The sequence below is a fragment of the Mus caroli genome, chromosome X (genome assembly GCF_900094665.2).
Source record: "Mus caroli chromosome X, CAROLI_EIJ_v1.1, whole genome shotgun sequence".
NCBI lineage: Eukaryota > Metazoa > Chordata > Mammalia > Rodentia > Muridae > Mus > Mus caroli.
Window position 1 is genome coordinate 150,198,709 of NC_034589.1, and position 13,941 is coordinate 150,212,649.

Genomic DNA, 13,941 nt, shown 5'->3' on the forward strand with positions numbered 1-13,941 from the left:
CTCTCTCTCTCTCTCTCTCTCATCCTTTCTCCCAGTTCTCAATCTCCTCCTCTACCCCTCCACCCCCAACACCCATGTTACATACAAGAATGACAAGAAATTAACTAACACAATTTGGTAGTAAAAACAAATATTAGAAGTCAGACTTTTTCCCCCAAACAAACAAAACACCAAAAACAGATTTTTAAATTCTTAATCTGTAAATCTTACAACAAATTTCTATTGAAAGACGGTATCTTCTTAGACCAGACTTTCTCCTTCATTTAGCATGAGTTAATTCTTTCAAACATCTTACTTTCTCAAATACTATTTGCATAGGCATAAAGCCAGCTGCTCATCGATTTCTTGGTGATTCTAGTGTGTTCTGTCATTGTCATCACTTTCTAGTCTTTCACAGGTCATACCCTTCCTTAGTTCTTTCTAATTTCTAGTGTTCCCATTCAAAACCTATTCTAAGTATATAGGTGCTTATATTTCTCACATATGATTTCAAACTTTAGTCTCAGTTCACGTTAAAACCAGAGGTGTGAGAACCACTTGCAGATTTCAACTTGTTACACTTTTTTTTTCAGTTTTAAGACAAGAAAATTCAAGTAATTTCAAGTAATTCAGCTTGTTTCCCTGCCTTCATTTTATCAGAGCGCTTGCCCTGATATTTCCTTTCCCACCCACCACCCTCCCCTTTTACCATCAAGCAGATCTAGTAAAACCAGACAAAAATCCGCTGTGTGTAGCAATGTGAACCAGAGCTGCTCCCCATGCCCAATTGAAGAGTGAATATAAATAATGCATATACACATATCTACTTCCCAACTACATTGTTCACAGTGTCATTTCTGTTAAGTTTTAGGTAGCATGAATCTCATCAGCACAGAGAGGAAGCGTGGCTGAAAACTCATCACAGGTACTTGCTGAGAAGTCAATAGCTCTGTGGCATGCTTAGCTTTTATTTCTGTTCGTTTACGAACCTGGAGCTAATTAAGAAGCTTAAAGAGTATAGTCATTAGATTATGACTGTTTGTCCCCAGTAGCCTTATATAAAACATGGTCTAAAATTAACTACTGGTTTCTCTACTCATTCTCCTTAAAGCAATCCACTGAAAAATTAAATTCTAAAGGACACTGCTTAAAGCTATTGGGGTGGGGGTGGGGTGGGGACTTTGCATTGAGAATGATGATTTCTTTCATTGGTTAAAAAAAAATCAAAAGCATGCTTTTCATTCTGTTCAAATTGTCACATGGCAAATCACAGCCACAAATTGCGATTAGCTTGTTTCTGTTATAGTTTGTCACGACAATGATTAGGTCTAAATTCATTACTTTAAATTAATCACATTTCAGTACAGGACCTCAATATTTCCATTATTTCACCAATTTTAAAATCATATTTGAGGTTTATCACTCAGAAATCATGTTGGTGGACATTTAAATATGGTATTTGATATGAAAATGGTATTCACAGAATACAGTTATTATACTTTATTTGTGTGTGTCCTATAAATAGTTGGTGTGTGGTAGATAATTGGCCACTTGTCCACTCATCATTGATAAATCTATTTACACATTTTATCAAAAATATGGTATTTACATATGTGTAGTTCTTTCTTCTAAATTTTGCTTTAGTTTATTTTAATGTAAAAAAATACCAAACCTCCAGAGTACTTTCATCTTCGTATAGAATCATGACAGTGAGGGCTTTATTTTCGGAATAGGCAGCTCTGGGAAAACCTTGTGTAGGTCTCAAGAAACTTAGATACTTTTGTATTCTCTCTTATCACAAGGAATGAGACCGAACAAATCAAACTGTGCTAAAGAAAACCACAAGAGACAGAACTGCTACTTAAAACATGAAAATTAATTTTAAAAAAATGACTCAATCACTTTCTGCTTCTTCAACACATATTTAGAAGCTCATTGCCAAGCAACAATGCAACCCCCACACCCTGTTGCCTTTTCTCCAGTTCCTCTATGATGTCTCAATATCCTTTCATTAATAAGGGGCTGGACATCTGAGGTCAGCTTGGCTCAGGCAAACTAGGTGGAACTCTGGGAGGATCGGTCATCATGTGGGCTCCCATCAGAGTTTTCAGTCTCTCCCTCAGAGATGGCCTGCATTGGAGTATTGTACAGCCGGCAGCGGACACTGTAGCGGCTGCTGCTGGCCACAGGTGGGACCCGGGAGCGTCCAACCCGTGCTGATGCTGAGGTTGCAAAGTTCTTCGAGGAGAACCCTTCCGCATTGACTCGTGGTGAGCACGGCGACAGAGGAGACAGTGCTTCAGTCCCAGGTGTGCCCTGATGGGTATCATCGGGGCTTTGTGGGGACTCTGCAGTAAACTCCCCAGGAGGCTTGGGCAGGACCGGGCTCTTCAGGATTTCAGTAGCAGACATGCGGTAACTAGAATCTGAACGACTGCCTTTCTTGAGGAGCAGCAGCTTAAACTCTTCATTGGATGTGTTGGACTTTTTGGCATTTCTGTAGATGAGACCAGGAGACCTCTGGCTAGTCCCAGCTGTCACATTGCTGCTGGGTGAAGTGACAGAATTGGCACTGCTGCTACTGCTACCAAGGGGAACTCTTGATTTGCTTCTGACAGACATATCCCCAGAATCTTTTCTTCCAAGTACTTTCCTCTTGGATCTTTTAAGAAAAGAGAAAATGGGGTAAAAAATCCGAGTCCACAGACAATTTTATGAATCAAGAAGTGTTCCATCTCATCCCCATATCTATCATATTTAAAGAGCATCTTATATGGTAGAATCTAAGGAAGGTTGTGACTCATTACTTTCCCTCCTAGATTTTAAGGCTGCTGACGTCTGTTTACAGCATGGGGAAACACTGCTGTTTTTCCTCATGAAATCTGTCTCTGCAATACAAAGAAAAATACTCTCACAACAAGCAGAGAATGGCTTCAGTGCGTCAAGACTGCCCTTAGTTTGATACCTGATGGGGCTTGGTGATAGAGAGACATACTAACCTACATTTTAAATTACTGCACATGAAAGTTACTTAAGTGACTTTTAATAATAGTCTATTGTTTTTAATACAAATACCATGAGTCTTAGGTATTCAGGGGCATCAACAACATGTCTAGCAGTAAATCAACTCTTTGTGAGGAACTGAAAATTTAAACCATCTCTGGAGCATTTAAAATATAAAATCTAAGCTCTCAAGACAGCAAAAATAATTCTTGTCACTGGGATGTAAATAAACAGGCAAATGCTACACAAATATGATCTAAGATTACCAAACTCCTTAAATCTAAATAACCTCTATAGCCATGAAATTGCTGCTCTTATTTTGAAAATTAAGTATTCATAAACTCAGTGAATCTTCAGCGTTAACTGAGTCATTCCTGACTCTGGTGGCATGTTCTTTACTAATTTAAAAACATGTGTGGTGAAGAAAGTGTGAGCTTTGCCTTTCCACATTCCAGAAGAGAGCGATTTTACTCAAAGAAACCTCTGTGTTTGCTATCTTTGCATATCAGTGCTTGGTACCACCAGAAGGCAGTTTTCAATAGCAGGAGTCTTAGCATCTACAGGATTCTAGACACAAAATATTGGTTTATCATCAGAGTCAAATCTGTGAGGTGTAGGTATTTCTACTTATATTAAGAGGGTAAGTTCGGGTATTTAATTTATTCAAGACAGCACAGAAAGTGGTATCCTATTCCAATCTGATTATCTTTTTGATTCTACAACTTATATACTGCCCACTATTCCAGATATACCATATGGTTCTTTGAGGGCTCATTAACTTACATAGCAAATTAATAATCTGTACTGAGTTTGGAGATAAAGTGTGAGGGTTAGAGACTATAATTGAACGTTAAACATCTGTGGTGAAGAATATATTAGTGATTCTTGCGTTGTTTGTGAGGAAGCTTGCCTGCTAAGGTACACACAGAAAGTGCTACTAGGAGAATCCTTAGGAGAATGCAGTTGCTAAAGAGTAGTGTTCCTGCTTTAAGGAAAAACAAAAAACAAACAAACAAAGAAAAACACAGAACCAACAGAAAACAGAAACCCTTTAAAAAGCAGAAGTCCAAAGGGTGAAAGGGGAGATTATAAACTGCTTGCAAAGAATTTGCTTCCAAAATGGTTAAGTCTGTGAAAAAGGAAAGATAATCTTCAGGTTCTTTCCTTTGGGAATTCAATCTAGGTCCCCAAGGCAAAGGTTAAAAGGGAGCTTATGTTTGTGGAGAGAACACGTAGCATCATTCCGGAAGTTCAATGGCTATGAGTTTGCTTTCAAGGATTATTATTTTTTTTTTTTTTTTGGCTCTGCTTTCATGGTCAGCAGCTGTAATGAATTGTTGCAAATACGGGCCAATGATAACAGGTTATACAGGTACAAAAGAGATGTGTTCATGAGCAGCAAAGGCCCAACCATGTTCCGGGAAAGCAACCCAGATCTGACCTTTCAATTGAGAGAGATAAAAGTCAGTGCCATGAAAGAAATGTAACTTTTAAAAAAGAAAAGAAAAGCTGAGATGATCTCAGATTGTTTTAGCAAATCAACATATGTTTAGGTCAGCTAGTGTGAGATTACAGATTTGACAATATTTGTAGACTCAAGAGATGACTTAACAGTCAGGATTTAAGGGTATAAGTCAATGGCAGTGTGTTTGTATAGCATATGTGAGATATTGGAGTTGATGCCTAGTACTGCAAAAATAAATACAAAACACAATATATACAACAGAGATTACACTTGAGTTTAACTCCAAGTAATTTAACTATAAATTGTTTTCGCATGTAAATTTCTTCCAGAATGTCTTTCCTCAGGAAATCACCCAGCATCTTCCCTTCAATGCTTCTTACAGAACTCTCTTAATTGAACTGTCTCTCTCTCTAGACTAATATTTTAAAACATGTATACACAGTCTATGAATTTGATTGAGAAAGATAATTCTTTCCTTCTTGCTGTTTTTGTTGTTGTTGTTGTTGTTGCTGTCATTGAGTGTAGTACAGGTTCAAAATGCTTCCCCATATTTACATTCAGTGAGAGGCACTTCAAAAGCAAACCCTTTTGTGTGCCTGTTTCTGGAGACGTGGTCCCACTCTCTCACCTGTGAATGACTGCAAATAGGTCCTCAGTGGTTCGAGGTTTGTTTGGAGACACAAACACACCCTCAGCTCCAGCTTGAGAGTCCTCACTGAGTGGTGAAGTGATGGAGTCATCACTTGGTGAGGATTCTAAAAACAAGAAGAGAAGCATCCTTAAAGGGCAGGAAAACATCTCACTACCCCGTTCTCCTGACTCGGGGATCAAACAAACATAAGGTACCTTACCATGATTTTTGAAATGAAAGAGATAGCTGTCAAATCTTAGTTCCTAAATAACAGTAGCTTTTTTCTCAATTGTTTTGATAGGTGAAAAGAAATGGCAGAGGGAAACCAACACCCAGGGCTCCAGAGAAATACCCTTCACCACAGGACACACTCCCACCCTAACACAGGTATCATTAACTGACCTTTCAATGAAGTCTCGTCCATACTTCCTTGGGTCTCCTCTGCTCTGCTGTTATCAGAGGCACTTTTGGGTGAAATACCTGAAGCAATATTTTCCTGTTCAGAACATTTTTCAGGGAATGAATTTACAGTTGACATCTCTGACTCATGGCGGATAGTCACAGGCACTTTGTCATGGTGGCGGCTCACAACATGCTGATGCTTATATTGACTGCTTATGTCTGTTACTCTAGTTGATGAATTGGCTTGAAGTGTGATTCCATCCACAGATTCTGGTTTTCCACCTTCTTCCCTAACTCCAGAGGGTGCCTTCTGTCCTTGCTGTACAGTGCCATCTGGACTAGCTCCATACTGTATCATTTTACTACCCAAATCACTGGGGCGGGAAGCAGACACCCTCTGAAATCCTGTTGAAAATCCACAGTTCTTACTTAGTATGTTTTCTGAGATAAGCTCGCTTTCCATCTGTATTTGTTCTTTCATCACATTTGAATCTGGAAGATTGCTGCTAGCTGAGGTTGCAGTTTCTGGATCACCATGACTCTTTCCATCAAAATTAGGGTTCTTTTCCAAATGCTTCTCTGGTCCCATCTCAACTACAGAGGAATCTAAAAAGGGCAGGAGGGTATCTTCAGCAGAATACTGGCGTGATATTGATTTCTTTGCTGTGTGTGGCCTTGCCTTACTTGGAGATAAGGAGGCCACAGAAGCAGCTGTGGCAGCATTCTCTTCTAAGTAGGGGAGATCTGTATTATTGCCCTCCTTTTGCCTAACTTCTTCAGACTTACTGATGGACCTCAGGTTGACAGACTTGAGAACTGTTGGTGTAATTGCAAGAGACGGTGCGGGATTTGACCTCGGCATATCTCCGACTGTGTTTTGCTTATGAGTAAAAACATGCAGTGGGTGACGGTGGTGGAATGGTTTATTCAAAACATGAAGAGCACTTAGGTCAAGATGAGAAGGAGGTATAATTGGAAGTTCAAAATCTTTACTCAGTGATAGGGCACCATCTTTTAAAGATGGCTGCTGTAGTGAGGATTTCCTTTCTGGGACTTTAGGCTTTCTTTTGCTACCTCCAGGAGACAGTGGTCCTGAAAAGAAAGCTGTAGGGAAAGAGGAGGTTGGCGTTTCTGACTGGCTTGAGTAGCCACTTGATGGAGATGCTAAGCCAGCCAGCTTTTCTGGTGAAGCCAGTTTATATTCATTGTCAACTGAAGGAAGAGATGGAGTGGTTGCTCTTGATTCTGATTGGGATGTTTGGGATTCAGAACTCTCTGGAGATTTGATGCATTCAATCACTGTGGTACCCGTAGCAGTGCTAGAATTAGATAAGGATCTGTAAGGATCATTTGTTTTCAAGTCATTCAGAAGCCAGAGGTCTGCATAGTGAGTTGGTTCAGCACCTTCATCTTTGAATGGTGAAATGTCTGTAGTGTCCAACTGAGGTTCCTTAATAGCATGTTCACTCTGGTTTATCCAAGAAGAGTCCAGCTTTGCAGGCAGATTGGCATTTTCCACACGAGAAGGCGTGTTGGAGAAATCAAGAGGCAGCTTCATTTCCCTGGAACTGTGAGGCAGGTGCTGACCACTGCTTATCTTTGGTTCTTTCTTCTCAGAAATGTCTGCATTTCCATCAGATTTTCTCAACGATGAGCTACGTTTAGGTGGAGTTGGCTTTGCCTTTGGTTTCCTGAAAGAGATGCTTGGTCTCCCCTGCCTCCTGTGGTCTAAGTATTCTTGCCAGGCACAGTCCGGAAGAGCAGGAGGAACCCCGACACCCTGACCATTCTCTGGGCCTAGGCCTGCATAGTGACAGACATAGGTCTTATTACCTTTGAGACCACAGTCAAAGTGCATCGAGGTATAGTATCCTTCAGTGTCCACTGAGAAATGAGAGCTAGTATCTGCTTTGTCTGAAGGAGACTTTTCCAGAAAGCTGTCATAGGTGCCCATGCTTGTAAAACTTGGGCATCCCAAGCTATCTGCCTTTGGACGCTCAGGACTAAAATCTTGGCGGCAAGATGCATCATGATGGTGGTGCAGATAATTCCACTCACTGTCACTTGTATTGCTGTTGTTGGGGTCATCCAGCAGATCTGCAACAGTGGAAGTAAAGGAGTTTGTCCGGTGGCCTCTTACTTTATCCAAGTGGTCATTGTACTGTTCTGTCACAAAGACACTGGCATCTTCATTAGCATTAGGAGCAGTGTTCAGTGACAATTCTGAGTCACAGTGAGAAGAGCCGGTGAGGGGAGGAGAAGCTGCGGGAGGGATTGTCTCTGAGGTCTGTGAGGGGCATGTAGAGCTGCTCCCACTCCAGTTACCACTGGACGACTGGTGGTCTTCTTTCTGGTCCATGTGGCTGCTAAGGAGGACACTAGCTGTGGAAATGCAATGGATGGGGCTTCCAAAGGTGTCTGAGTTGGAGGAGATGTCACAGCTTCCAGAGTCAGCTGCCATTCGGGACAGACGTGATCTCCCTCTCTCACTTAACTTTTGCTGAGGGCTGTGAAGATGTTGAGAACATGCAAGGCCCAAAGCAGGCTGGTGTTCCTGTGTACTTGGGCTGCTTGGAGCTTCGCTACAATCATTAGGGGTTCTTTCATGGTCACCCACGAAATGTTCTCCTTCTTCAAATGCTGAGGGTTTAGCACCTACTTTGGGTTCAGCATCTCCACCTCTATTTCCCTCCCGAGGAAGGCTCCGAGATCTTGTACGGCTGCTCACGACAGGAGTAAACATGGTATCGCCTTTGTCTGCCAGGGCAGAAATGTTGCCAGCTGAATGAGAAAGGGAAGCTGCGATGCTTTGACCCCTTTGAGCTCTAATTCTCCTTCTGGATGGGGCAGCAATCAGAATATCTTCAGTTTGACATTCAGAGTCCCTGGTTCCGGACCTCCTATTGACAGTGTTGGAGGGGTCTGGGTTTGTGTGCACAATCACATTCCTTTCCCTGGCCACTGGTGATTCATCAGAATCTAGGGCACATGGAAAACATGGTAGGATATTACATCTCAACAGACTAACAGGCATTTTGAGGGCTATTTATAAATCTGTGTGCTACCATGTTAGAACTTTCTCTTACAGAAAAAAATTATTATGTAAAATTAGGAGAAAATTAAAATGCTTTATGTTCCTGAGTTTGTCTATGTTTTCTTCTATTTGTATGTGTTGTATTATGTATATGTACACACACACACACATCATGAATACTCATTGAGAGAAGATATGCTTTTTGTTTTTTATGAACCATGTCTCTTCACATTAATTTACCCTAATAACTGACTGCTTTCGTGAAAGAAAGATGATTTAAAAATATCAAAAACAAAACAAAACAAAAAACCCTTAAGTACAAAACCTAAAGTACTGGCCACTATTTTTCATTTGTGTTTTTGTAATACAAGCATAATAGAATACAATTCATAGATTTCATTATAAAAATTAAAGTCTTGTTTAAATATTTTGAAATTGGTACAAATATTATAAACACATTGAACAGAAAAAAATCTTTAAATGTCCCCAAAGATTTTAAAGTTTTAAAATTTCCCATTTGGATATGTTTAAAATTTATTTTAAAAATAATCACATAAAAGTACAATTTCTCTTCAAATGACGTTACAGTTTTCAAAAAAAAAAAAAACCCAAACCTTCTTGCATTGAATGTTTATTCATATTTCCTATCTTAATGAAATGTTTAAGTAGGCAAAATATTATTTATCACCTGGAAGGCTTGAATGTATATGCCTTGGTCTATAAGGTTAAGCCTTTGTGTTCAAGAACAGAGTTAAAAAAATAATGCCAAATGAATACAATACTCTGAATACAAATAAATATACAGTATTTTAAAAGTACTAAAATTAAAACATTCAATATTTCTAAGGAATGTTAGAGTTGAAAGTAGTACTTTATTCCATTTCCTTATAACCCCCACTAGACAGAAACTATGAACATTTTTATACCACACCTATTTCTTGTTGAACTCTTCTGGGAATCCCAGAGATTGTTTTCCTTCTCCTCAGTTTTCGTCTCCTCTGGAGTACAGATTGTGAATGAACAAGAGAACAGCGTATACTTGCTTCTCTGTCAAAACCAACGCCTGCAACCCACAAATAATTCTCATTAGCCTTTAAATGGCCAGCAAATTTTCAGTTGCTTGGAACACAGTAATAGTTATCGATTGGAAGTCAGGGAAGGCTTTGCATTAAGTTTGTGAATGACTGTAAGGGAGCCCTTCTATAGTCCTTATTTAAATGCTGCAGTACATTAGACTTTACTTCTACATACAGCCTCCCACAGCAGCTTGCGCTGCCCAAAGCAACAAGCAAAAGAAGAAAACCAGAAGAAATAGGAAGAAGAGAAAAGGATGTCAGCAAAGCTCTCTCATGCTGAACTGGTTATAACCTTTAGACACTATTATTTACTGGTCTATTTCTGGGCTCCCTGAAACTGATACCTTTGTATAGTAGATCTGTGCCCAAGATGTGAACCTAACATATCCTGACCCATTTCTTCATTAAAGGCGTCTTTGTGAGTTTTTCTCCTTCCATCTCCCATGTCCAAACTTCCTCTCCAAGTAATTACACACACACACACACACACAAACACACAAACACACACTGCTGTGAGGAAACATAATAGCTTCGGGCTTTCTTCTTTTCACTAATTAAATAACTCAACTTTCTTCTTGTGACTAAATTGGATGCTTTTTGGTTTAGAAATAAACATATGAAGGAGTTCTTTTTCCTGTACTTAAATGGAACTACCTTCTGTACAAACCAGCTAATAAGATAAACTCTCTAGTTTTTAAAGCATTGTTTGCTAGTATGCATGTAGGGGCCATCCATGGTGCGTATTAGTTCTCTATGGTCACATAAGCTGCACTATATGTGGTTCTATTAAATTGTGCAGAAGAAGGTAAGGAATTCAAACTGTGTATGGCACAAGCATACACTGTAGACTTTTCAGTGAAAGCAGTGGCTCAGAAAGCTGAAATGCTGTGCTTTGAGATTTGATCACCTAATTATTTTTTCTCCTGTTAAGCATGGGGCTGAATGGGTTGTTAAACCTTGGGTCAGCTGTATAACATCACAGTGTCAACAGTTTCTAGGCTCATTTTGAATTATCTGTATCATGGGACGAATGATTACAATGCTCTCAGAGAATTCATATAAATGAGACTTTCCTTTCTTGGTTCCAATCAAAAACTAAAATCCTTCATTTGAATCCTAATGACTATTGAATACATGATATACAGACACTGTGTGTTATATGGACACCATTAACAATGTTCTCATTAAAGCTCTTGAAATCAACATCTAATCTGGGCTTTCATCTTGAGAGTTCCTGAAATAAAACTGAAAGAAAAAATGTTCTCCTCTTCCTAATCACAAGATGATGGCCTATAATCACAGTACTACATTTAAAACAAGATTTTTACTTACAGTACCAGAAAAGAAGCAGTGGCTGCTAATAGTCAGATGTTCCCAGACTGAAAATTAGTTTAAAAGCGTGTCAGAATGATCCATGGCACACAAACTCCTCAAACACATCTTATTTAGATTATAGAGGCCACACAAGTGCACATCCTTAGAATAATTTATCCTATAAGTCAAATAGGTCACCAGGAAAATTAAGTCCTAGCTCATGACACAACTGGCCAATGAATTAGAGTACCTCTTATGCAAGAGGAAAAGAATATCTGTCCCAGATACCTGGTCCATCTGCCCCCCACTCTAGGTGAGAGAAATCTGAGTGGAGTTGATAATAGCAAAGTCCAAAATGCTTTCTCAGGGGACATGCAGTCTTTAGTTACAGGAAATCAAGACTAAGGCAGTCAAAGTATGCTTTTTACATTTTTTTATTATATAAATAAGATAAAGGGAAACTAGAAGAGGTGTTTAAAAATACCAATGGGAGATCTTTTAATTTGAGGGAGAATGGTTGAGAATAAAGTATAACTCTCTGAATTTCTCTCTCCCTCCTTCTGTCTCTGTCTCTCTCTCTCTCTGTCTCTGTCTCTCTCTCTCTCTCTCTCTCACACACACACACACACACACAAACACACACATACACCCCACTATTAAATCTATCATGTGGTATACTAACCTATAGCTCCCTTTAAAAAGTAAAACATCATCTGATTTACAACTAAAATTCCCAGCTCCAGCTCCTGAATTCACTACTTCTGCTAATAGACTTTGAAGAAAAGTCCAGCTAGGCTTTCATCCTATGAAGACTAATTATGCAGACTTTCAACAGATACAACAGCAGAAATGGAAAGGAAGGGAGGCTTGCCAATTTAAAAATACAGTTCACCCTTCATCTCTACATATTTTCAGGTCAAAAATCCCTAAAATCAATACACTAGTCTAATGGTCTTTTAGAAAAAGCCCACCTTCATCTAGGGAAGCATGAAAATAGATTTTCTATTTGGAAACCTTACTTGCAGTTTTAAAAAACTGGGTTTTGCTGCTTTCTTTAGCATGGTGCCACACACCATTATCATATGATTAATCACTGCCAAAGAGCTATTTGGTGATTTTTTTTTCCAGAAAGAAACTGTCATTTACATAACAAGCAGTCCAGCAGAATATATGCAAATTGGCGTTCAAAACCGGACAAAAGCTTACTGAATATCTCCTGGATTGGATGTTGACGGAAGATTTCTTGCTCACAACAAAATGGTATTCTTAGCTGATAAGGGAGGCTAACAGCACAGGTTTTGGACAAGTTTAATACATAGACAATTCAGACCCAACTGCCCCTAAAGGAAAGAAAGGAAATGATACCGGTGACATTGATGGGAATAATGCAAGAAGAAATCACTTGGGCATCTTGTTTCATCTTCTCCTCAGGAGTCGGGAGAGGTAGTGCTTTGTTCCAGTTGGTCTGCTTATCCAGTGTAGAGGGAACATTGTGGATTGGGTTTTTTGGCCTCTGCCCTAGCATGGCATCTGTGTCTTCATCCTCTGGAGAGTGGGACTGTGAACAAAATACATTCAGATTCAGCTCCCATAGCTTACATACGTAAGGGATTTTATAGTTCCATTAAAAAAAAATAAGGATAGAAATAAACATATAGGACAAAGAAAACAGTTCTAGAAAACAGTAAGTACAACTAATTAAAAGTTTTGTTTCAACAGTGAAGAGAGACAGAAGGGGGAAAAAATGGGCTCACAAAGCATGGTTTTCAGTGAAATGGAGTTAAGAGATAGGACCTAGACCTTCAAACTGAAGAAAACTGCTTGTCCTTAAGTCAGTGGAAGGGAGATCTACTTTCTGCATCTTTATATTGCTGCCAGTTCCTGTCAAAAATCTTGAGACCTCTAGACCATGGTGATCAAAGGAGTCAGATGAACTACATGGCTATAAAAATGCTCAGAAACTATGCAGGAAAACTCAAGACATGAAAGAGTCTGGATCATACCACCTGGCAGATAAGCCAGCCTACTCCAGGAGGCCATCAAAACTCCAGGGCTTAATTTCACTGCAAGAAGACAGCTTTGGTGAATGACATTTTTAAAACTCAGTTTAACTGACATTAGATGGCCGTGGAAAAGCCAAATAAAGCCCAGTATCCAACTACAGTGGAACAGACACATCTCGAGGGAGCAGACAATCTCTGGTTTTTTCTTTCGAATTTGGATGGGTAGCAGAGTTCTAGTTTATTTTCTTTTGGCTTTGTGGTACAAAACTTTTCTTCCAGCTGTGTAAGTTAGAGGCTTTGAGTTCTATATCACATTTGAAAATTGTCTATCCAAGCCTTTGATAAATATTAATGTTGCCTAACTTTTATTTCAAGCTTGGGCTCCAGGCCCAGATTATACAAAAGGCTCCATTCCACTTTTGGTTTCAGGGTTTGGTTTCTAAACCAGTATAATAAAAGACCCAATTTCCACCACTGAACCTGGTTTTCTTTATACAGTTCAGAGGAAGATAGGTAACTGTATAAAATAAGTTAATTTTAAATTTCAATAAGGTTTTAATAACCCTCTGTGCTAAAACCAGGATCACTTAAAAAAAAAAAAAACTATCTAGTCTTCACATTGGAAACTGTCCTATTGGCTCGGGATTGCATATGTTGTCAAATGAACTGTCTTCAAGTCTCCTTAAAGTATAAAGTCCAGAGCCCCTTGCTTAAAGGAAAGTCCAGCATTTACTTACCTTATCAGAGGTTTCTGCAAAGCCCCCCAACACACCCAACGCTATACAATTTCCCCCCACCATGGGAAATTTGTGTTCACCACGGATGGTTTAAGTAAAATATTGCACCTTCTTTTCGCTCTTCAGCTTTTGTGCAGATTCCCAGGGTAGTGAAGAGCTCAAATAAAGTTGGAACACAAAAGACTTTGTTTCCTAGGTAACTTTCAAAAAGAAAAAAAAAAAAGTTTGGTGCATGCAGAGAGGGAGAGAGGGAGGGAGGGGGGATGGAGGTGGGAGGAGGGAGAAAGAGAGGGAGGG

General features: G+C 39.4%; 1 protein-coding gene across 5 annotated transcripts in view; it reads right to left on the reverse strand.

Moving 5' to 3' along the window:
• Positions 1-23: 23 nt before the first annotated feature.
• Positions 24-13,941, reverse strand: part of Nhs (NHS actin remodeling regulator) — a 315,783-nt gene continuing 301,865 nt past the window's right edge. For 4 of the 5 annotated variants that reach the window (XM_021153511.2, XM_021153510.2, XM_029473256.1 and 1 more), the window contains 5 exons: positions 12,270-12,462; positions 9,446-9,577; positions 5,481-8,459; positions 5,076-5,202; positions 24-2,641 (listed from right to left, as the gene is read on the reverse strand). In XM_021153511.2, coding sequence (XP_021009170.1) covers positions 2,035-2,641; positions 5,076-5,202; positions 5,481-8,459; positions 9,446-9,577; positions 12,270-12,462 — 4,038 coding nt within the window. In that variant the 3' untranslated portion in view covers positions 24-2,034. Of the gene's footprint in view, positions 2,642-5,075; positions 5,203-5,480; positions 8,460-9,445; positions 9,578-12,269; positions 12,463-13,644; positions 13,721-13,941 lie in introns of those variants that run through there. The other variant, XM_029473257.1, reaches the window with a different exon arrangement.